The 23,605-nt window shown below is 62.5% G+C and overlaps 4 protein-coding genes across 4 annotated transcripts; 2 read left to right on the forward strand and 2 right to left on the reverse strand.

Annotated features, from left to right (window-relative positions):
• Nucleotides 1-1,503: 1,503 nt before the first annotated feature.
• PLICBS_006280 (uncharacterized protein) lies at nucleotides 1,504-3,369 on the reverse strand (the record flags this gene model as incomplete). The annotated part of the gene is made up of 1 exon (XM_018320058.2): nucleotides 1,504-3,369. The coding sequence occupies one exon, from the start codon at nucleotides 3,367-3,369 to the stop codon at nucleotides 1,504-1,506; it is 1,866 nt and encodes a 621-aa protein (XP_018182532.1).
• A 4,767-nt stretch (nucleotides 3,370-8,136) lies between these two features.
• Nucleotides 8,137-9,042, reverse strand: PLICBS_006281 (uncharacterized protein; the record flags this gene model as incomplete). The annotated part of the gene is made up of 1 exon (XM_018320059.2): nucleotides 8,137-9,042. One exon carries the CDS (start codon nucleotides 9,040-9,042, stop codon nucleotides 8,137-8,139), a length of 906 nt encoding a protein of 301 aa, XP_018182533.2.
• A 3,415-nt stretch (nucleotides 9,043-12,457) lies between these two features.
• On the forward strand, nucleotides 12,458-13,453 carry PLICBS_006282 (uncharacterized protein; the record flags this gene model as incomplete). The annotated part of the gene is made up of 1 exon (XM_018320060.2): nucleotides 12,458-13,453. One exon carries the CDS (start codon nucleotides 12,458-12,460, stop codon nucleotides 13,451-13,453), a length of 996 nt encoding a protein of 331 aa, XP_018182534.2.
• Nucleotides 13,454-17,380: 3,927 nt separating this feature from the next.
• Nucleotides 17,381-22,774, forward strand: PLICBS_006283 (uncharacterized protein; the record flags this gene model as incomplete). Its single annotated transcript, XM_018320062.2, has 1 exon — nucleotides 17,381-22,774. One exon carries the CDS (start codon nucleotides 17,381-17,383, stop codon nucleotides 22,772-22,774), a length of 5,394 nt encoding a protein of 1,797 aa, XP_018182536.2.
• Nucleotides 22,775-23,605: the final 831 nt, after the last annotated feature.

The following is a 23,605-nucleotide window of genomic DNA, read 5'->3' on the forward strand; positions in this document are numbered from 1 at the left end:
TGTCGTGATGTGTGATTACGACTTTCGCGGTGTTTGTCGTTGGGTCGGAAAGTCGAGAAGGCCACGCCGTTTGATTGCAGCGAGATGGCAGGCTGGTGGCAGGCTGGTTTTGTTCCCCCAGAAACGGTGGCAGAAATGGTGTGGCTGGGGGCCGGGTGGAGGGGGGCGAGGTTGGGCAACACCTGCTCCTGCACCCACGTTTGCTGCTGGAAACACTGTTCAAATCGAGCAGAGGCCGCGCTGCCACTGTGGCACAGCTCGCCGCCGATTTTGCCTGTCAACTAGTTTCCAGCCGCCAGCGACCCAAGTCCCCCTTCATCACAGTGGTCGTCGTCTGGGTCAGCCGTGCCTGACTGTTGGTGACGCAACCAAGTAAACAAGCCCCGCTGGCCCGACAACCGCCCACACGCCACGCCACACCCCCAACCCACCTGGGCGCGCACACCCCCAGGCCCCCGTCCTCTTCACACCCCCAAGAAAACCCCCCCCGTCCGCTTCACTTGCACGCCCGTTACGACAACCTGGCCGAGGGATCCTGGCCTGGGACTCGAGGCACGGCACCGCGTGATCAGGCCACGCTCCGCATGCCTCTGCTGCGGATTCCTGTGAGCGCACAACACGTCGCGGCGATCAATGCATCGGGTCAGGGCTGCATCATGTTCAATCATTTCTCAGCTCGCCACCATCCCATGCATTCTCACACGGTATGCCATCTACAGGATACATACTCCGTACAGCAGCACTGCCCAGTCCCGCATCCGCGTCGCCGCTCGGTCCGGGCATGGCAGCCTACCCCAAACAAAACAAATCTATATTCCCGCCGACAGAAACAAGTAGATGGCATGCCATTGCAAGTGAACTACCCACGCAGGGCACAGAGAGTGCGGGGGCGCGAACCCCCATTGCCCGTACAGTCTATATCGCCTTGGTGTGTTGAGCGACCGAGAAATAACTTGCTGTCGTGGGTGCCGAGGCCGCAGCCCGCGCGGCCTTCGAGTGCAAAACAGTCGATGTGTCCGGGCAGGTTGGGCATCCCAATGCTCGACACCAGCAGACACCTGCCATAGACGCCCACCCCCTGTCCACGCGTGTCCAATCTGCCCGTCCTCGCAATCATTATTCAAACAACATACCAAATCATAGCCAACAGACTGACATGAGCGCAGCCGAGAAACGCAAAGATCCCCCATACTGCCTTTTGGGTATCAAACTTTTCCATGTCGCTCGACGAAGAACGCATGTGACCACAAGCAGAAGCACAGGGATTAGGGCAGACGGCATCGCACCCTCAGCCACAGGTCGAAGCGCAGCGTCGACCGCCGTGGCAGCGATGCCGTTCACTGCAAAGAAAGGAAATGAAAGCAAAGATACTTCGTGGAAACCGGAACCAAGGAAAACAGCAACGCTCGCTTCCATAATATTCGTAGCCAAACCATGATAGGTGTCGTGAGTCGAGAAAAGTCTCATAGTCGTCAAAAAGTTCGTCATTCTTCGTCCTTGTCGTCAGAATACGTTTCCGTGGGCGTAAGGGTCATAAGGAGCATGTGGTGGTCCATAGCCGCGACTGTGTGAGTCAGCCTGGCTCGGTGCGCGTTGTCGATGCGGCAATGCCTTGCGCTCTATCCGGCTGCGCGAGTCCTCCAGCGCCCTCGAATCCTCGAGCTGCTGGTAGATCGTGCTGGCCCTATCACTCCCAGCTCGCGAGCCTGCGGGGCGACTTGACCAGGTAATCTCGCCGCCCTCGTGGCTGCACTCGATCTCAGCGCCTTGGAACCGGACGACAGTGTTGCCAGGGACCTTGATGGTGATTTCTTCGTTACCGCCGTACGATGACTGTGTGAGTCCGGTCGTGTTGCTGCGCTTGTACTCGCTATCATCACGACTGTCGCTGCTGCGTGTCGACCGGCTGCTGGGCACGCCGCCGCGCTTCATCACTTTCCGGAGTGTCTCGGCTGTCAGCGGCATCTGTGCCCCGCCGCTCACTTCGTCCTGATACTTCTTTGCTGCGCTCAGCTTGCTGTTCCCGAGGCTCGCCCCTCCCGACACCAGGCCGCCAGGGGCGTACATGGACGAGCGTCGACTGCGGTTTCCGGCTGGGACAATCTCGTAATCGGCCTGGTCGTACGCCGTAGACGCACGCCTACCACGCGGAACAATGGCTCGGCGCTGGTCATACGAGGCGTTCGGCGAAATCTGGAAGAGTCCGCCTTCCTCGTCATCGTCGTCATCGTAGTAGTCAGGGTCTTGGTAAACTGGCTCTTCGAAGCCCAACGACCTCCTGTTCGAAGGTGGGGGGCGGGAGTGCGTCTGCCGCGACGGGGGACGGTGTGCCGGAGGTCGAAACGGCGTCGTGGGTGGCATCGCTGATTGAACCCGGGATGGGATGTAGCTTGGCGGCGGCATACGTCTAGTATCCTCGTCGAGCTTTTTGGAACGGGACGGCCGGCGATTTACTCGTGGAGCGGTTTCGTCAGGGTAATCGTCGTGGTGATACTCCAATGTCTGAGGCGGCCGTTGGAAACCCATAGCGGATGAGGGGCGCGCATCGAAGCGCTGCTTCAGATGGCTGTGCTGGTCGAAGTAGCCTGCCGGCGGTGGCCCAGCCGGCGAGAGTGGCGGTGGTGGGCCGAAGCCGCCGGGAGAACCAGCGGCGCCAGACCACATGGGAGGAGGTGGCGGGAAGCTTCCCACCGGGAAGGGCGGTGGATGGCCCGGGCCGGGACGGAATCCGCCGGGTGGCATCATCTGAGGTCCGGCGGGCTGGCCTGCGTAAAAAGTTGCCGGACGCGTCTTAGCTCGAGGTCGGCCACCTGAAGCAGCAGGCTGCTTGACGCCATAGAATGCCGGATCCTCAACGCGGCCTCTCATGTACCCGGGTTGCTGGACGACGGGCTGCGTGGCCGAGTGCTTCGGGCCGGGCGGCCGGGTTTTCTGACGGGCCTTTGCTTCTCGCTCTTTGGCCGCAGCGGCAGCTGCCTTGTTCCGTCTGTCGGCCTCTTCGTCCCTGGCCCGCCGCTCTCGTCTCCTCTCCTCACGATATTGATCTCGACCATCGGGATCGATTGTGTCCCTCCTCGCGGGCCGCCGTCTCGGGTCTGATGCCCTCTCCGAGGACCGGGCCGTGGAGTCAGACGACTCATCGGTCAGGCCTGCACCGGCGGAAGACGACGGCGACCTCGAGACGGGCGGCCGCTTGTCGGCGCGCGATTTGCCCGTGTTGGGTCGCTCCTTGCGCAGCTCCTTGCCCGGAGCCTCAGAAACGGCATACCTGCGGGTGCTCTCGATCCCCTCGAGGGAACTGTTGGAGTCGTCGTCCCGAGCGTCCTCAACGTGTGCGACCCTCGCGCTCCTCTTGGAGCTGTTTGACATGGTTGGTTGTGCCCCGGCGCAAAGTCGACCGGTGACCTGTTGGTGGAGCCGCTTGGAGGCGGCAGCAAGTTGTAGGAGGCCGCGTCAGGGCAAAGGATGTGCCGCACCGAGGCGGAAATCCGACGGAGAGAAGGTATCAGTGAAGCCCCTCGAAGTCGGTGTATGACGAGCGGCGGTTTTTTGGCGGTGGAGATGTCAAGACAGTGGGTGGGCTCGCCCTTGGGGTATGGGGGTGCGTGCTATAAATTAGGCGAGTCGGGCTCCGGGTGGGGTCCTGGTGGTGGTGGTCCAGTGGTGGTGGTCCAGTGGTGGTGGACCCCTCCTCAGTCCAGGCAGGAGCGAGCCGGAACGCTGCTGCCACAGGCTGCTACCGCTGGCTGATGTGCCACTGCCAAGTGCCTGCTTGTGGGGGAGAGAAGAAGGAAGGAAGGAACCACCACGGGGAGGAGAGGGGGGCCGGGGGGGTCTGGATTTGAAGTGGACTTGGGGCTCTGCTGCGTCCCGCCTTTCCCAGTCCAGTGCAGTGTCTTGTCCCTTGATAACCGAAGCGATTCGGCTCGATCACCGTCGCTGCGTCGATACGCCGAGTCGAGTTTCTCACGGCCGTCGTCCCCGCCGTCGTCGATGTTTGAGCGCTCCGAATCGTATCCCTGGTGCTGGGCGGTGGTGATGACAAGTGGAAAGCCCCGAGCGTCGACTGAAAAGAGGAGATGCCAGAGGCAGCAGCGGCAGCCTGGATGGCGCGGGCATGCCACAAACGGGTAACGGTGACGGGCGACGGGCTGGCACGCCTGCTGGCTCGAAACGGGAAGATGGGCAATGCTCTTTGATGGAACAGGCAAAGACGGGCTCCGTGGTCGCTGTGGCATCGGCGAGGTTTTATTAGTCGGCACCGACTGGCGACTGAGGCAGCGGGAGCGCAGCGCCTCGGCGGCGTCCCATCCACCCATTTCCAATCTCTGCCACGCCCCTCCCACCAAACGCCAGCTGTCGGCCGTCCGTTATGGGAAGCAACGCCCACAGCAGCCAGAGATGGGAGGGCGACGAGCGAGAGGACACGCGTGGGTGGACGGCGGGCGTGGACTTAGCGCCCATGCACTCACTGACAAGGCCTCCGTTGACGGCTTGCCAGCTCACACGAGCCCAGCACCCCTCATGGCGGCTCCGACACGGATGACGGCCAGTATGGAGCATTCCACGGACGCAACCAAGTTGGACGAGTGTCCAGTACTTGCATAACATGACCCGACACTCACGGACGCCCCAAGGAGTCATAGCACCGTCGCGCCGTGTAACACTCAAGGCCATGCTCGTCATCACCGGTCGCCGCCGGATGCCCTGACCAGGGCAGAGCACCACCTCAGCAGACATAAAGAAGGCGTGTCTCAGGAGCCGGCAAGGGCAGACGACGCAATGCGGCGGACAGGAGATGGGACGTGCTCCCACGATGCAATTGAGGCACGCGGCCGGGCGCACGGTGTGTCTGGAGGAGCTGCTCGCTGGCGCTGGACGACCATCCAAGACTACCCAACCACGAGCGAGTGGCCTGGGAAGTCCCATGCCTGCTTGACCGGCATGAAACGACTGGCTTTGGGGAGGCATCTCACTTCTTGCAGCGTCTTATACGCCCTGCCCGACACAGCGGCAGTGGCCAATGCAAAGATCAGGAATGACTCGAACCACCCATGCCGACACCAAAGGACTTTTCCCAGCGAGGGGTTGCCAGCCCAGCTGCGCCGTTTCCAGGCTGGCCAGTCCATCGTCCTCGCCCTACCTGCCCTCGCCTCACAAACGGCGGCACCAAGCACCGGCGCCCAACTGTGGAGCACCGGCGACGCCAGCTCCTCGTCTCGTCCCGCGTTTCCGCTGCGCCGCCGCGCCTCGCCTCGTCCCGAGCTCTAGGTAGGTTCTCGCCATCGAACCCTGTCGCCACAGGATGCCAAGCAAGCAGAAGGTTGAGGACTTGAAGACTCGAGGTTCACAGATTGGGTTCCGATGCTGCGACCCTCGGCCAGCAGAAGACACAGCTTCGCGCCGCGGGCCGTTGGCCGCATGTCGTCATGCCCCTGTAGCTTCACGGATGCGGTGCTACACCGCGAAGACTGCCGAGCACCACAGGGACTGCCCCAGGCCAAGCCGGCGGAACGGTTCCAGTCGAGACATATGCCCCATCCTGTGCCCTGCTCTAACCCTACTTGTATAGATACGCACGGGAACGGGCCTGTCGCTCTCGCGCCCGGGGTGGCAAATTTCCCGCTGCCAGCAAGGGGGCCTCTATTTTTTTCTTTTCGTGCCCGAGCAGTCGGAACCCAAGTGGCGGCAGTTGGGTACCAAGACTGGACACGGCCCTGAGGGTCCTATTTTCGCCCACCAGACAGGCCACTGACTCACAAGAACGACATCGCAGCGATGTTCCGGCGTGGGCATCTCGAAGAACGAAGCGAAGGGACGGGCGAGGCCAGAAAGGCTTCTCACAACCCACGCCGATGCCAGCGAGCGGGGACGGTGAGGAAGTTGCTGGCATCTGATAGGGAGCCAGACGAGAAGCTGGCCAGTGGCTATCGTCATGGACGCCTCGAGCCCAATCGACGACGGGCTCATCATGCACGGTCGCCCTCGGGCTCGCTTATAGGACACCACGCTTCCCGTCCTTCTCCGAATGACCAGTTGGCCCTCGCACACCACAGGGCAACGAATGGAGGTCAAGTCAGGTATGAGGAGGGAAGTGGTCCACCTCGACTTCAGCCGCTGATGGAGACGCGTACGTACGTACCACGCTGCGATCAAGCTTTTTCGCATGGAACGGAAAGGTTGTTCGGGCGAAGTGCATGCGACCCTCCCGGCTGTTGTTGGGCTGGATCCCGATGCTCCGGGAGGATCCCGCACGCACGAGAACAATGTGGCAATGTTACCGTGTTCATCGTCCGAGCTCTCCTGCCATCACCGGCCAGAGACCAAGCAGTCAGTCGCCAGGACGAAGACGGCCGAGTCAAGAACAACAGGACACTGCGTTGGTCACCAGCTCTCTTCGAAACGGTCGCTGCTCCGTGAGCTCGCACCCGTCATGCCATCCCTTGCATTCGCATCCCATCATCGCCAAGAGGGCCGCATGAGTGTCTCAATGCCCCCGACCCCACGTCCAATCGCGCCGTGGGGCCGGCCCTCCATCAACCACGGCCAGCAAGGATCACTCCCGCACACGATCTGACCGGGACAATGACATGCTCGTGAAGCCCTCTCCGGCCCTCCAGCCCTCTGGCGAGGACATCTCGATAGTCACGGTCGCGCAGTCACCACCACTACTGCATCACCACCACCACCACCACCACCACCACCACCACAATCCCGCTGCCCATACCACGCCTCTGAGACACAGATCTCCCGCCTTTTGTCGTGCGACTGTCAAATTCGGTCTGTCTACGCCGACTGATTGGAGAGGGTTTGTGTAACGGCCTGCAATGTCGCCCCCGACTTGACGCATGCGCACGCACATGTCTGCCTACATGCGCTCCCGCCTCTCACCTGCTACCGTGTGGGGGTGGGCATGTACGAAGGAGCAGTATACGACTTATGCAGGCGAGGGGGCCGTTGAGGCTTCTGGGTATCATCTCGTCGCCTGAACTTTGGCCAAGCCACAGGGCGACTGACACGGATGGGCATGCACGGCGTGTGGCTTGCAGCAGCCGCCGCTTTCAGTGTGCGCAGAGCGTTGTCATGCTGTCCGAGCAGGTCTATTCAGATGGTCGCTTATCCGTCCATGAGGATAGCTGCATATTCTATAGCGTCCGCCCGCACCGCATGCAGTCCACGTCGAGCCACGGGGCAACCTCATCGACAATGCAAGTAATAACAGCATGGAACGAGGGTGCCAATCTTGCACCGAGCCGCCAGTCAGAGAGGGGTCGTAGCAATCGGCCGGAGTAACCGACCAGGGCGGGCATACGATCCCAGCAAAGCATCGGATATGTAAGCGACACGGTACGTCGCTAGCAACGGATTGCCCAGGTCATCTGTCGCGGCGAGGCAGGCGAGGTAGCATCCCGCGGCCAAGAGTCCAACAGTTCGTTGGCGCTCGCACTCTGTCTCACATCAGGGCCCATCGCCGTCGTCGCGACGAGCATCTCCGTGCTCCCACGGAAGCGCCCAATCCCAAGGTGGTGACGATAACTCAAGAGACAATCGAGTGGAAAGCACGAACGTCCTCGCATCATGATCGATCTCCCCACGACCTTTGCGGTGCCCACACCGCCTTTTGCGGCAACCCCTCCTTGGGGCGACTGCACGCCCGGCGAGCAGGACAGACGCAAGTCCGGCGGCCGCACGCAATGCACTAGCCGGCGTGCCAATGACAGAGGGGCTGACGCGGGTGCGGGGAGGGCGAGCAACGATGCTCGCGCCATCCAGGCTTGATCGTGGGCGATAACGTTGGTGCAGTTCAACATGGATCATGCCGGCAGGGCGTGGACCAAATGCCTGCGGCATTAATCACGGGCGCCGTCGGGCGAAGAGCCCGTTCGCAGTGGCGTCTGGCTGAGATCGATCATGCTTTCAGTTGCAGCGTAGATCAGATCCGGGGCCGACGCCATAGGACACAGCCATGGGGTTGCCTCACACAAACAGATCCGGAGCCTGGACCGACCAGAGACAGGAGAAATTCTACCCCAGCCTCGAGCACCCGATGCCCCTCCGGCTGTACACCGGCGGCCGGACGCCCAAATGGGCCGCCGAGGAGACGGTCGGGGCCGGCGACGGACGGCGCGACAGCAGCTAGGCGTTGATAGTGAAGTCGGCGACAACGGCGCGGTGGTCCGAAACGCGAATCTGGTCGTCGAAGCTGTTGGACAGCACACCAAAAGTGTCGACCCGAGCGGTATGCGGATCCTGGATGAAGAGGAAGTCGATGCGGCTGGGCGTTTCGTTGGGCTCACCAAAGCTCGTGTACGTGAGATGGTTCCCGTATCGCCGCTCCTCAGGCACAAGATCGGCGACGTCGAGCATTCCGGATCCGCGCGCCGTCATGACCTGGTAAGCCTCCTCGTGGGGCGAGGAATTGAAGTCGCCGCCGACGAGGACGACAGACGGCGGGCTGTGGCCAGCCTGGCTCCACTCCCTGGCGAACTTGATGAGCAGCTTGGCGCTGTTTGTGCGCGCCTTGACGCCCATGTGGTCAAAGTGGGTGCTCATGACGATTGCGCGGGTGCCCGACGTGCGGTGGGCAAACTCGCCCATGGTGACAATGCGGTTGAGGGCGGCGTCCCAGCCACGGGACGGCTTCTCGGGCGTCGGGCTGAGCCAGCGCGTCTCGTTGCGGACGCACTTCCAGACGTCGGCGCGGTAAAAGACGGGGGAGAATTCGCCATCCGTCTCGTTCTCGCCACGGCCGCGGCCAATGTGCGCCCACTGGGGGCCGAGCTGGTCCTGGACGTCGCCGATCTGAGCGTGCAGGGCCTCCTGGAGGCAGATGAAGGGACTATCGTGGCCGGCGGTGATGAAGCGCAGCTGGGCGCCCAGGCGAGGGCAGCGAACGCTCCAGGGCCGCTCGCCACCGGCGCGCTCGTCATGCTTGGTGGCGAAGCGGATGTTGAAGGTGACGAGGCGCAAGGACATGGTCGGCTTGTCGGGCGACGCAAGAGCCTCCTGGGCCATGGATCTGTCGTCGAGGTCGACTCTCATTCGGGCGGCTTGCGCGGGAGGGCGCTGGCGACTTCGGGCAGGCAGCGGCTCGCGTTGGAGGCGTGGACGTGGGCTGTACGTGCTGCTGCACCAGGAGAGGAGGAGGCAGAAGAGGAATGCGGAGAGGAGGAGGAGGCGGAACTCGCGAGAGGAGCGTGCCTGACGGCGGCGGGCGGCAAAGGCTGTGCGCGACATGGCGGCAGCGGCAGGCGCCTCAGCGCGGCACCTCAGCAGCCCAACAGGCAGGCCGCGGCTCCCACCATCGGTCGCCTTAGCATCGTCTCACACCTCCACGAGGTTTATTAGTGGAGGTACAGATGATCCAGGGGCGGCGTTGCTCCAGCGAAAAGAGGGGGATGGAAATTGGGTCGCGTCGCCGTGCTGCCGTCGTCCATTTTATTCGGCGCGCGTCGACTCCATCGTGTCCAGTTTTGCGTGGGATTTGTGGTTCTAGCTTTGGGGACGCGTGTGGGAAATGGGATCATGGCGTCGATGCCCAGCGGGAGCCTCTGACCCGATCCGTTTCCTCCCGCGGCCGCTCCACAGAGGTTCTCGCGGCGGCCACCACCTAGCCAGTTGGATCCCGTCGTCAGTGGCCCGACCTGCCTACGCAGCTGCTGCATCCGGGCTCGGGGCGCGGCGCGGTTCATCAGCAGCGGCAGCGGCCTCCCACGGCAGCCCTGAAGAAGAAGTCGCTCAGGTGCTTGCCGTTTGTCCCCATTTTTACGGGGGCACAGTGACGGCGACCACGGGATGGCGACAGCCGAGGCACTGGAGCAGCCGGCCGTCTCGATTCCTCCTAGAGGTTCATAACATAGCGCCCGCTACAGCCATCGGCTGCTGTCCGGTGTAGGTTCGTCGGCGCAGTCGAGCTCCTTCGTAGACGCCACGATACCTTGTGCGCCAGGAACCAACACACAGTCGGGACAACATGGGATGAAGCCTGATCTTGGATTGGATTGGGCCTGCGGGGGATGCACGCCGAGAGATGCTATCGTATACCCGGCGTCATCCCGCCCAACGACCGACGGGGTCTCGCGCAGGGTAGCACTGGCCAGACACCACGAGCAACGGTCCGAGACAGGCTGGCCGTCCGTGATGGTCCACATGTGCCGGTCCGGGGCTTGAGATACTACGGAACGGGCGGAGTTGGTGACGTCGGCCGTGCTCACCTGCGGAACTTTGAGCAGCCCAGCAACCTTGAGCGTCGCAACGCCAACGGGGCATGTTTGGTGGGAAAATGCACGCGATGCTGGGCACTGTCGCCTCCGCCAAGATGCTGGAGAGCAGTGCAGGGGCCAGCCGTTCTGGACTTGTCCAAACACCGCTGACTTGACGCCATTCCCAGATGACAGCACAGGCCACGGGCCTGAGGTCGAGGAGGAGTCATGTCATGTTGAACCAGCAATACCGGGAGGGCCAGTTTGTGCTGCAAGGCGACTTGATACACTTCAGCCTTCCAGCACGAGGCTGCAGCCGTCGAGGTGAGTCAAGGCGCACCATATGGCCAGCTCTTCGATAGCCCATTCAGCTGCGGCAGCCCCGTCCCCCAGCACGGCCGCTGCATGCCTCTGCATGCCTCAGCAAGCCACATCGCCTCTTCCCTTGCCCGTATTGCATCCTGCGTCTTGCCGAGCGAGGTGGTGACGCGCAAGGTTCGGCGGAGCGGCTTGGCCCAGGCACCTGACGGGCCGAGCTCGACACCCACAAGACCTGCGGCCGGCCACCTTGGCGTGGCTCTCTGATAGACGCCTCCCGGGGGCAAAAAGCAACCTCTGGCACTCGTCCTGGGGATGCCCTCTCGCCGGAGCGAGCGTGTGATGCCGCCGCTTGACTCCTGGGGCCGGCCGAGCGACAATGCAAGGCACCGTGCATGCGGACAGAGGCCCGGAGCCAACATCCGATGCGGCGGGAAACGCTCGATCGTAAATGCAGATCATGCAGGATGGGATTCTCAGTCGCACGGCACGGCATGACCTGCCTTTCCCCACCGCGCGGCGTGGACTTTGCGGTCCGTGATGCATGGGCAAGTCAGATGGCCGTGGCGATGGAGGTCTGGAGCTCGCGGGGGGGGATGTCTCAGCTTACGAGTTGGGGCGACGACAATGAATGGGCCGGCCAGTCACGGTCGTGATCACGCCGGGCGCGCCTTGGGGCTTGGTAGTGCAGGTGGTGGTGGTGATGGTGGTATGGGATGGTGCTGCGACCTGGGGCACAATGGGCTCCTCCAGCGCTGCTGCGCAGGGGCCGCAGGCACATCAGCCACCACTGAGGTGCAGTCAGTGTTGGAGGTGGTGACGCTGGAACCCCGGCAGCCTGCGGGGTTGGTGGGAGGGTTGGAGCGCCCTGCACACCCACTTGGCTCCCGCTGCGGACTCGACGGGTGGGCGCTGCGGATGCCCTGCCATTCCTTTCTAGGGGTCCAACTGAGGGCAGCCCAGCCCGTGGAGGCTCGTTGCGGATGGATTGATGCGGCCGCCACGCTCCGCCAGCCGTCACCGTCCTTTGTTCGGCAACATCATTGTGTCCACCACCACCACCCATCTGCCATCCATCCACCCACCACAAACCAGTCACCACCCACCCAACCACCACGTCCGCCTCCGGCCCTCAGCCTCGCAGATCAAGGGCAGCCTGCGTCGAGCCTCCATCTCACGCCCCTCGTCGCGAGGCCAAATGACTGCGTCGCCGGCCCACGGTGGATGCGATTTATCGTACATGGCGTCGCACTAGCAGCGGGCCCCCCGCGAGCACCGCGAGTGTTCGATGCCTGATAGGCCCCTACACGTGAACGCCTCCGCGGCCCTCTGGTGCTGATGCTGATGGGGATGGGGATGACCACCGCGGCCAGGCTGGCACAAGGCCACCCTGTTCCGAGACCGATGTGACGGGGGAGGGGGCACGGTCGACATGGTGAGAGAGGCGACATTCTCTCTCTTGCGCGTTCGATGGCGCGGCGCCTCTCGGTGTCTGGGTGGCCGTTGCCCAGGACAGGGCGCAGGACTCGTTTCGGTGACTCTGTCTCGGGGCCACATGAGCTGCATATGCACATACGAAGTACATGGGCGCCCCCAAGGACTTGTATATAAGGCACCGGCAAGCCACCCCCGGTCCAGCAGCAGCCTCCTCGTCCCGTCTTTTGTTTCTCTCCAGGCTTCCATGTCGACTCTGACAAGTGGCTTCCTCAGGCTGGAGCAGGTCCATCGCTGAGAAGAGTCATACGTGCCGGCCCGGCCGGCGAGGATTTCCTTGTCCATCGCTCTTCTATACCCGTTTTCTTCACTTGTTCCCGTCTGGGCTGCCGCAGCCGCTGCCTACTGCCACTCGGGATATATATTTTCATTTTCTTCCTTGTACTCTACAGACGGGGACTACGGAACCCGTTTAGACACAACACAACAAACAAGACTTCAAGATGCCTACCCAGCCCGAGGTCTGGCCTCAGCGGGACTCATGGCCGCCGACCCTGGTGCGCCTCGGCTCCTCCTCCAGCAGCTCCAAGAGCAAGAAGAGGACGGCGTCCGGCTCGCGGCCCCGCGACGACGACGAGCCCCGTCCGCTGCTCGCGGACATCGATGACAACCCGCTCACGTACTTTCTCACGCCGCCTCCCTCGGGCGCCGCCGACATGGACGTGGACATGCCCGACGACGACGGGGACCTCGACTTTGACGCCGGCATCGAGGACGCCGCGCACCCGCGAGAGCCCGTCCGCAGCGTCAGCCCGTCGAGCCTCAGCGGGCTCAGCAACAGCAACAACTACAGCTTCAGCAAGCCCCGCCGCACCGGGTCTCCTGACCTGATGGTGGACTCGGACGGGCTGACGACGGACGAGGACGATGAGGACGCCGAGGACTACATCCACTTCTTCTCGCCAAGCGGGCCGTCGCGCCTCGCTGCCCTGCGCAACATTGGCATCGACGGGCTGAGGCTGCGCTCGCAGAGCCCGCCCGTCTTCTCCTCTCACGGCGGCGCCGGCTCCGGCTTCTCCCCTTCATCTTCTCCCTCCCCGCCGCGCAGCGGCCTCTTCCGGCCACCGCTCAGCAGCAGCACGCGTCCAGGGCGAGGCCTCCTGTCCCCGGCGTGGTCGTACCCGTCGCCCGCGTTCCCGTCCCCTGGGTCCCTCTCCCTGTCCCCGTCGTCGTCGCCGCCGCCGCTGCGGGGCCGGTCGCACGTATCGCGGCCGCGGTTCGGGGGCCAGCAGCAGCGCAGCTCGTCTGCCAGGGCGAGGGCCGGGGGACGCCTCTGGAGGGAGCCGAGCCCGGATGTGTGGTCGATTGAGGAGGAGACGGAGGAGGAGATGGCGAGGAGCGAGGGAGGGGGAGGGGGAGTGATGCTCAACGGGGAGGTAGAGAAGACGGCTGCAAAGCCAAAGAAGAGGGTGCGATTTGTGCTGCCGGACGCAGATTAGTCTGGCTTTGCCTTTTCCCTTTTTTTTCTTTCCCCTTTCACCTTTTTTCCCTTTCCCTTCTTCTCCGTCTCTCTTCTTTCCTCTCTTCTTTTCTTCCTTCTCATCTTCTCCTCGCATTTCTCATTTCACTGCATCTTGGGTCGGGATCACTGTCTGTTGCTTTTCGCTCTGCATGCATGCCCCACGGTGTTGGAGGATATCTCTTTTGCTGTTACCGAGCTCGTCGCGCGCATGTTGCATTGGGCGGCGTTGGAGGAGGATTTCTTCCTGTCCTGCTGCATTTTCTCTATTCTTCTGATATCCATGTATTTCTCATTTTTTGGGTGCGATCCATCTTCGTCTTCATCTGTCTTGTGTGTCCTATCTGCACTGTATCGCATCGCATCGCACGGCTATGGCTGTGGCTGGACTTCCACAGGTAATGGCGGCAAACACGGCGGGCTGTGGACATGGGGGCTTGGGTGAGGATGGACGGAGGAGAGGAGGGGCTGGGTGCCCGATTACTGTTCGATGTTGGTGACGATGGCAAGCAATACGCTGTCAAATTGACAAACTCTCTTTTCCATTCGATTACCGAGTTCCTGGTGTGGTGTTCCACGATGTCAGTGGGAAGGCGAGGTGCCGCGTCACATGTAAGTCCATGCAGCTTCGTATCTACAGTGCAACCCGACATTTTGGAGTCGTCCACCGTCAATCGACTACGCCCAAAAATCGACTACGCCCAAAAACGCCCAGCAATTCACTTTTCCACCAAATGTTAAATTGTACGCCCTCGAGGTGCTCGCGAGACATCCCGGGAGTGATACCTGTGGTCGGCGAATGTTCCCCAGGTGCCGTGTAAGTGGCTGCAGGGTAACCAACCCGTTCCGGCAGCGCCGGACAAGGGGCCACTCGCCGCCGCACCGCACATCACCAACCATCATCGTCATGGTAAATCCCAGCAGGGAGGGTAAGATGCATGGCGCGGGCGGCACGTCCTCGCGTCGTCCCAATATAGCAGCCTGCAGGAGCAGGAGGGCCAGCAGACCCCCGAGGCTGGCTGGGACGGGCGCAGGTCGAGCCGGCTGAGAGGTCCGGGGTTCTGGGCGTCGTCGCCCGTTGGTTGGCGCGTGTGTAAGTAAGCGGCCCTGTTTGGTGCGAGGTGGGTGGTGGGTGTGCCCGTGTGATGGGTGGTGTGGCGGACTTTAGGGGTGGGAAGGTGGCATGGAAATGGACTGGAATGGATGGGGAAGAGGGATCAGCTGGACCCAGACAGATGGTGGCTGTACGGCTGCGTTGCGGCGCGCCGCGCGGACGGGAGGGAGGGAGGGAGGAAGGGAAGGGAGTTTCCTTCCCATGACGGCGGCGGCGGGCGGCGGGCGGCGGCAGCGCGGCGCGGGCCAAAAACTCTAAAGTTGCCCCAGACGCGAGGCGAGGGCGGGCTTTTTAATCTTCAATATTACATGCAACAAATACGAGGGGGCTCTCCGAGATGGAGATGACTTGTCAGAAAAAATCCGACGGGGATGGAGGACGTTGTTTTACAGAACGTACTGCAACGCACATGCATTCATGTAGGCCCCCTCCACTATCTTCAACGACGTTGGCATGTCTCGACAGAGAAGGAATCGGACCTCACCTCACCTCGCATCACCTCTCACTTCGCCTCACGTCAGCGTGTGCGTGCAGCAGCAGCAGCTAGCTTGGCTGCAGGGAGTTCGTCGCACCGAAACGGGGGGAAAAGAACCCACCACGAGCAGGCTACCACACGATAGCGCAGTGCACCCTCAGCCTTGTCTGTGAACGACGGTTCACGGACCATGTACGTAGATGCGTGCACGTTGTGTGTATGGCCGCATGTACGTACGCCAGGGTCGATGGCTGAGCAGCCGGAGCATAACGGGCGGGAGACGGTTGCTCGTGCAGTAGCAGTAACGAAGTACAGCCCGCGCCCGTGCGTGTGGGCTCGGCAGCTCCGGAGGGCCGGGTCTTTGGAGAAGCCATGGTCCGTTTTACGTCCATGTGTGCATGTGGTGTGGTGTAGTATATCAGTCTGGTGACCTCGAGGCTCGGCGAATGCGGGCGACGCATCCGAGACATGGGCGCGCGCGAGAACTGGACGGGGATGGACGACTTGTCTCTCTCTGCTATCTTGAGAGAGACCAGAGGCGGGGGGCGAGCTTGTGATTATGTCTCGCCTATTTGGGCTCTCTCTCTCTCTTTCTCTCGCCGTCACGTCGGCCGGCCGGCGGGAGAGGGGGTGGGAAAATGAGACATGCGGCGCAGGGAAAACAAGGCAAGGGCCTGCGCCTGTTCCAACAATGACACTGAGAACAGAGGGAGGGGGAGGTTCCTGGGCGGAGGTCATTGGGACGTGTTTTGAAGAGGGGGGCCTGCATCTGCTAGGTAGAGCAGAAGAGAATCCGAGTCCGCTGCGGTGGATGTGATGGTGCTCGTAGAGAGTCGAGCTCGTGGGGAGAGCGACAGGGTCATGTCGAGAAGCGAGGTGGAGCATCATAACAATGGGCAGCGGGAGCCAGGTCAGAGGAAGCTGAATGGGGGGCATGTCGTCATGTGTCTGAGCGGCATCATGCCAGCCAGCGCCGCCGGGATGCTCGCTGCTGCACGACATACGAAGCATTGCAAGGTTCATCTTGCGTCCCTGCTTGCTCGCTGCAGCAAGTTCTGCTTTGGCAGGTTGAGCTTGCAGGGGGGAAGACGGCAACCTCTTGAATCAGCTCGCAGCGGCGCATCGCAGCGCAAAGCGCAAGACACCTTACTTCCGGGTTGACAGCCAGCCAGCCAGCCAGCCAGGCGGGCAAACCAGCTGCGGCAATCTCCATCGCCCTCCATTGAGTTGACTGCCTGCAGCACGGCGATAGAAAGCACGGAGCCCCCGGCTTGCCCCCGGCCACAGACGCTGCAAGCTGGCGCGTCTTGGGCCGCTGATAGGCCCGCCCGCCAGGCCCTTGCGCACGCTTCCCACGCTGGCGCCCGATCCAGGTGGGCCCTCGCTGCCGAGCTTCCTTGGTGCCGCCTGTCTTCCATAGGTGCTTCCCACTGCTGAGGCGTGGGCTTTTTAGTGTTTAGTGGCACCTGCTGGCAGGGATATCGGGGGGGTGGGGGAGGGGCCCTGGGCTCATGAGCGGCAGGGAGCTCTGGCGGTGCTGCGGGCTGTGCTGTGCTCCGAGCTGCTCTGTTGTTTACCTTTTGCCTGCAGAGTGCTGGAGAGCTCCCGCGCTAGCAGGGGCCCGATTGGTTACTGCGGCATCCATCTGGTGTCGACGACGCCCACAGTCGTCGTCGGTGTCCTCCTCGCGGCTGGTCGTCATCGTCCCTCGTCGTACCTTGTAATCCGCACTTTCGTACATACCTACATACATACATACGTGGTGGTGGGTGATGTTGTGCATGCTGATCGCCTCTTCGCATCTGCCACTGCCTGCTTGTCGCCCATAGACATCCGTCGTCTCCCGCCTCGTCCAACAGCTTCTCCCTCTTGCCGCCCCGCCGCCCGCCGAAGACGGGACGTCGCCTTTGTTGTTGTTGGCGGTGCCACCACCGCTGCCAGCACTACCACCACCACAGAGCAGCACCAACACCACGCCCCAGACCCGACCGACGGCCTCAGTCCGTGGACGAGCCACGCCAGCAACACAACCCCCTCCCAATTCTCGGCGGACGGAGCGGCCATGCTCGCCTGGTAGCACCGTTCGCCTCGCCGACGGGTGCCGCAGCATGCGGCTCGCATACGGTATGTCGTGTCGTGTCGTGCCGTGCCGTGACAGCAAAGCAAGGTCGTGGACGCCCGTCATCGCCCAACGGGCTGCCATGGCCGTTGTCCGTTGCTCGTCATGGCTCTGCCTCCCTCTGCTCCTGGCTTCTGTCCCTGTCTTTGCGCCCCTGTCTGTCGTGCCCTTGCTGACCCGGTCCGGAGACTGAGGTACTATGCCTGTATCCAACAACCCCCCCGACGACGATGCGTCGACGCAGCCCGCCGACGACGCCAGGTCCGGCGACCGCGCTCCCACGACGCCCAGGCACAAGAGGTCGCCCAGCCCGGGCGCGACGCCCAAGTCCGCTCCTGCCGCCGCGGGCGTCGGGGTTGCTGCTGCGTCTCGGCCGCGCTCCAACTCCAAGAAGCCTGAGCCCACCCTCCTCGTCGACTTCCTCAAGGGACGGCCCTCGCCCGCGCGCCAGGCCGCTGAACGACGCCGCCGCCAGAGCGTCGATGCCGTCAAGGCCGAGCTGCGCCAGGAGATGAAGCAGAGCTCCGTCCGCAAGCTGCAGCCCCCTGGCGGCGTGCGCGACCGGGTCAGCGCATGGCAAAAGACCAACGCCGCCGCGGCGGCCAAGGGTGACCCGGACGATGCCGCCACCGAGCCCCCGGACGTGGCATTCGCCGGCGACGACATGGACAGCGTCACCGAGGAGGACCGCATACGAATTAGGATGAGGCAGAAGAAGCGGCAGCCGCCCCGGGTCAAGCCCGTCGTGCACCACTCCGCCGATGCGCCCTCTTCAACCAGCACGGGCGACGATACCCTCGAATCACGGCCCAATGCACCTCCCAAGAAACGTGTTGTTAGTGACGAGCACTGGAGGAAGCCCAAAGCCCACAAGAACGCCCTCCGCAAGGTCTCGCCCAAGGCCAGCAAGTCGCCCAGCCCGAACCCCATACCCCCCGACTTTACGCAGCGTTCAGCTCCAAATCCCAATGTGTCGGGCAAGATCAAGGCCTGGGCCGCCAAGGTGGAGGTCCCCGACACGCCGCCGCCGAGGAGCTATAGGTCGACGCACTCCCGCAAGAGCGCCCGGTCAGAAGCCACGAGCGACGGAGGCGACACGTCCAGCCAGGCCACGGCCAAGCACGCCCCGCGGTCTGTGGGCGACGACGGGATCCGGGTCACGCCACAGAAGCTCGACGATGGGATCCGTGTCACAGGCTCCAAGTCAGCACCCAAGGACACAGATGGCGTGCGGGTGCGACCCATGAGTGCGAGCTTTGCGAAACACAAACCGACAGATGTGCCGCCTACGTCACGGGCCCGGAGTAGGACGGCCACGTCTGCGCGAGACGGCTCCGATCGAATAATAGTCGAGGAGTCGGAGCTCTGGCGGACCACACAAAACACATCAACAAGCGGATCCGGGCACATCGAGGTCATTGAGGAGCCTGACTCCGTTCTTGACACCCCTACTAAGCGTCCGGGACCGCGGAGGCGGCTCTCGCCCAAGGCCCGACCCAAGTCGGTAGCCGATACGTCCAAGCTCTCCACAGAGCCGTCCAGTCTCGACGACGAGGGCTCCAATCTAAGCAGCGCGTACAACGCCTCTGACCTCTCGAGCCTAGCCAACAAGTCGGTGGCCGACATCTCTGGCGACATTCCCTTTGGCCACTCAGCCTTCAGCGAGCTCGATCTTTCTCTCAACAAGACCCGGCCGAAGCGGCCCAAGGTGGACCGCAACTCGAGCCTCAAGGGCATGCCCAACGTCTTCAAGAAGGTGGTTGAAGAGGGCAAGAAGATGATCCACGACATCAATGAGCCGCCAAAGGCGCCTGCCGTGAACAAACCACCGAGCATCGAAAAGTGGTTGAACAACACGGTTGACCCGTTTGTGGACGATTCCAAGGCCACGCCGAAGACGCCCGAGAAGCAGCAGAAGCTGGACGAACAGAAGTCGCGCCGTCGGTCGTCCCACGAGATGCGGGCTCGCAATTCTACGCCCAGAGCAGAGAGCGCAGAGGACCAGGAGAACACGGCACCACCAACCGAAAGCGCGGACACAGTCACGGAAGAAACGCCCAAGGCAAAGCCAGACAATGGGTTGAAGCGGAGCCGAGCGACTAGAAGCTCCTCGTCGCCGCTGAAGCCAGGGGTCAGAAGACCCTTTTTGGGCGTGCTGAAGGAGGCGTTCCAGGGTGAATCAAGTGGCCAGAGCTATCCCAAGGCGTACCAGGGCCACGAGCCGCGCAAGGACTACGACGACACCGACTCATACCACTCATCCGATTATACATCCAGCGGACTCACTGATATCCGCGACGAGTACGAGCCGCCAAAGATGGCTGGGCCTCGGTACAAGCCACCGACAAACGGGAAGCATGAACTGTCAACCATCATGTCTGAAGACGATTCCAGTGCCCTCGGCTCAGACCTGACGGATAACTCTCAGTCGACCTTGACGCAGTCGACTGTCCTTACGAAGGACAGCGAGCCTGTCAAGCCTCAAAATCACGCGCCAGGGCTCAAGAGGCGCCTCACTCGGCACTCGGACCTTGTCTCGGTGCTGTCACTGCCAGACGACTCGAATATTCCCAGCGGCATCAAGAACAACCGGTCGCGGCCGAGTCTGCGGAAGAACCGCACCGGCTCAAGCGACGTGACGTCCGATGAGCTGCTCAAAGAGTTTGTCGACGACGAGAATCTGTACCTGCGCGAGCTCAAGACCCTGGTGGACGGCGTCATCCCAGTGTTGCTAACCCACGTAGTCAACGGCACCAACTCCACAGAGCTCTTCGGCCCGGGATCATCCAGCAAGGATGGCCTGTCAAAGTCGGTCGTCAACATGGGCGTCGCCCTCGAAAAGCTCAAGAACGCGCATCGCAAGGCACCGATGTCAGATGTCCGGCGGCTGGCCAACTGGGCACATGGTGTCGTACCAATATACAACAGCTACCTGAGCGCGTGGCGCCTCGGGTTCGAGGACGTCGTTGTCAACCTCGCCCCTGGCCAGCTGGACGACGAGGACTCGCTCCTCAACGCCCTGCCTCGGAATGAGCGGGGCGACATCGTGGATGCCACCGGGGAGCGGGTGGCCGTGGCGCACCTGTTGAAGCGGCCGCTCATCCGGATCAAGCAAATGACCAAGCTGATCAAGTGCATGGATGCCATTATCGACTCCAACGACACGCACGAGTTACTGCGGGACTTCGAGACCCTCCAAGACAAGGCCCGACGGCGTCACAGAGAGGAGTCGGCTCGCATGACGGACCAGGATGCCATCAACACAGACAAGACAAGGGCACGCGACCTGCGGACCCTCGGCACGGCCCGAGACGTTACCATTGACCCAAGTCGTCAGGTCAATGCCAAGGACATCTTTGCGCTTGATCTGACGCACTCCAACGGACAGCGGCTGGAGTGCCAGGTTGAAGTGGTTCATCGCGACAATCAAAAGTATGCCGACGATGGCGATATTCTCATTCGAGAGACTGGCGAGGGGCGACGGTGTTTTCTCTTGTTCTCTCCTATCCCCATGTCGATGGTCTCGGCCCGGACAGGGGATGGAGAGCTGGACATGGTCGTCATGGTCCGCGGCATGCACAACGGCAAGTCGTGGCATGAGCTCCTTACGCTGAGCGCAGACAGCGAAGACCAGATCCTCGACTGGCTGGACATTCTTCCTCTCACGCCTGTGCCGCCCAGGGAGCCGGAGCCGAGTGAGGTTGGCGAGCCGGAGCCGACCACCCCAAGGGGCCCGACGGACATGCCGTTTGGCGCGCGGGTGCCTCTGCCCGAATCGCCAAGGTCGCCAATCTCCAAGAATCTTCCGTCTTCACCTGCCACCGACGACAGAAAGGCGCTGCCTTCGCGGTACCGCCCGCACCGAGCGACGATGCCATCCTCCTTCCCATCGCAGGCGTCTCCTGGGCTGCCTGACACAGACAAGACTCCCACAAAGAATACCAAGGAGGAGCGGAGCAGGCCGCTGAGCGAGAGCATGCGCCCAGACCCGCGCAGCCTCCGCGGAGAGAGCGCACCCCCCAATACCACGCCATTCCGCGATGATGGCGCGCCGCCGCCGCCCGTCCACCGCACGCTCAGCGTCAGCCCGAAGTCCACCGACAAGTCTGCGTCACCGACACAGTCTCCGCCTCTGCTGCTGCCGCCTACCGACGTGAACAGCCCGGAACGCATCAGACGTCGTGGGTCGTCGCCGCTTAAGCACGAGTACCTCCCCTCGGACGTGTCTTCCGCCTCGGAGGGGTTCTCGGAGGAGTCGGACGCAGACTCGAGCGACGACGAGATAGAGAGCATCGACATTCCCGAGACTGAGCTGGGAGTGAGCATCAACAAGGACGTGCAGGCGCCGGCAGTGGGTGAGTCGCTGCTGTCTGGGTCGGATTACAGCTTGACGCCGTCCAACTCTGCCTCGCAGGCTGGCCTGCACGGTCCGAAGACGGACGACGACAACGCGGCGCGGTTCGTGGCGTCGATATCGCGATGGTCGGACAAGGGTCTGTGGAAGGACTTGTCGTCGAGCGCGTGCTCCATCGTCGTCACCGCCGGGCTCATTGAGGTCTATCACTTACGCAACGGGGAGCACAAGAAGACGGACAAGCCGGTCCTGGCGCTCGACCTGACGCCGCTCGTCCTCATCCGGCAGAGCACGGCGCTCGACCTGGAGATTCGCTCCTCGGTGCAGCCTCACAGCTCCCTGTACGAGCACTATAGCGGTGGCAACTTTCGCTTCCGCTGCCCCAACCACCCCGAGTGCCAGGGGCTGTACATGGCGGTGCACAAGGCGCGCCTGAACAACCAAAAGTTCATCCAGCTCGAGAACGAGGCGCGGTTCAAGAGCTTTGGGGAGCAGCGGGCGCCCGTGGAGAATGAGGGCAGCACCAGCAGTCGTCGGCGGAGCTGGTTCGGTAGGAAGAACAGCTACCGCAGCTCCGTCCGGGCGCCTTCCCACGACGGGGCCAGCACGACGCCGTCGTCAACGCCGTCGGCGTCGAGCTTCCTCAAGCGGCTCACGGTGGCGGGCAATCTCTCGTTCAACCTGGCCCGATCGTCGGTCGACAGGCAGAGCCTTCGCAGCGGGGGCAACAGCCTGTACACGTCCGGGTCGTCGTCGAGCGGCACGCCTCCGCGGTCGCCATCGGTCAGCGTGGAGAACAGCGGGCGCAACCCGACCAGCCTCAACCCAGACAGCATCCGCATACGGCTGCATCTGCTGGTCGGGGCGGCCAAGTGGGAGGACTACGGCAACTGCAGCCTGCAGATCCGACGGCCGCCGCCGGGGTGGCGGCAGGCGCTGCGGGCAGACCACGGGCTGGAGAAGCGCATCACGGCGACGACGCTGCCGAAGAAGGAGTCGGAGCAGCCGCGTATCGTGCTGGACGCGGTGCTGGGCAGCGGGTGCTTCTCGCCGATGGGCAGCCGGGGCATCGTGTGCGGCGTGTGGGAGGAGGTGAGGAACGGAGACGGCGTGGTGGGCATGGTGCCGGCGACGGGGGCGACGGGCGGCAACATCAAGAAGTGGTGTTTCCAGTTTGCCAACGCGCCCGAGGCGAGCTGGGTGCTGCGGCTGGTGCACCAGGAGGTGGTGCGGGCGTGAGAGCGGGATTATGGATGCCTTTTTTGGTGCGCTGGGAGTAACGCCTGCGGGGGGGGGGGCGGTGATTTTGTTGATACCACGGCGACGCCCATGCATTTTCTTATTTGATTCTCGGTTGCATGTATACTCGGAGGACTACAGACACATGGATAGACGGAGGGCGGTGGAAAGGGGGAGTGTGATATGGGGCTTGCGAAGTAGAGAGCATAGGACCGACGTGATAATGAGACGAACGAAGCACGCTGAATGTACATGATACCACAATGTTTATCTGCCACGATGTGCTTGTATGTGTAGAATGAGCAGTAGAGCAAGCAGCTGAGCAACACAAGATACCAAAAAAAGACAAAAAATAAGAATGGATGGTAGTTTGCAAGAAAGAGCAAAAAAGAAAAAAGAATGTCCTCGGTGAGACTCGAACTCACGACCTTTGGATTGCCCAGATGTAAATATCTGATCACATGTATGCACATACTGGAGAGGGGTTAGCGGGCCGTGTTCACCGGGATGCGAAGTGGAAACGGAGAGTCGTACTGAGACCAACGCTCTAACCAACTGAGCCACGAAGACGGAGCTTCGGAAGTTATCGGACCGATGCTCTTATTGTTTCTTAAGAAGGGTTGGCTACTGGGGGCTTTTCCCCCCCCCTTGGCTTTGGTCTGGTGGGTGTGCGCGCCATCCGGTGTGTTAGCTTGGGCGGAGAGGGTTCGGGCGGGGAGGGGAGGGAGCCACGCGGGGCCGGGGTGGAGAATGAGGTGGATTATGGGCGGGCGGGTGGCTGTCGGCCGCTGGAGCTTGATGCCGTTGGGCGGGCCGGGCCAACGACAAGGG

Source organism: Purpureocillium lilacinum (genome assembly GCF_023168085.1).
Source record: "Purpureocillium lilacinum CBS 284.36 DNA, scaffold_4, whole genome shotgun sequence".
In the NCBI taxonomy this organism is placed as follows: domain Eukaryota; kingdom Fungi; phylum Ascomycota; class Sordariomycetes; order Hypocreales; family Ophiocordycipitaceae; genus Purpureocillium; species Purpureocillium lilacinum.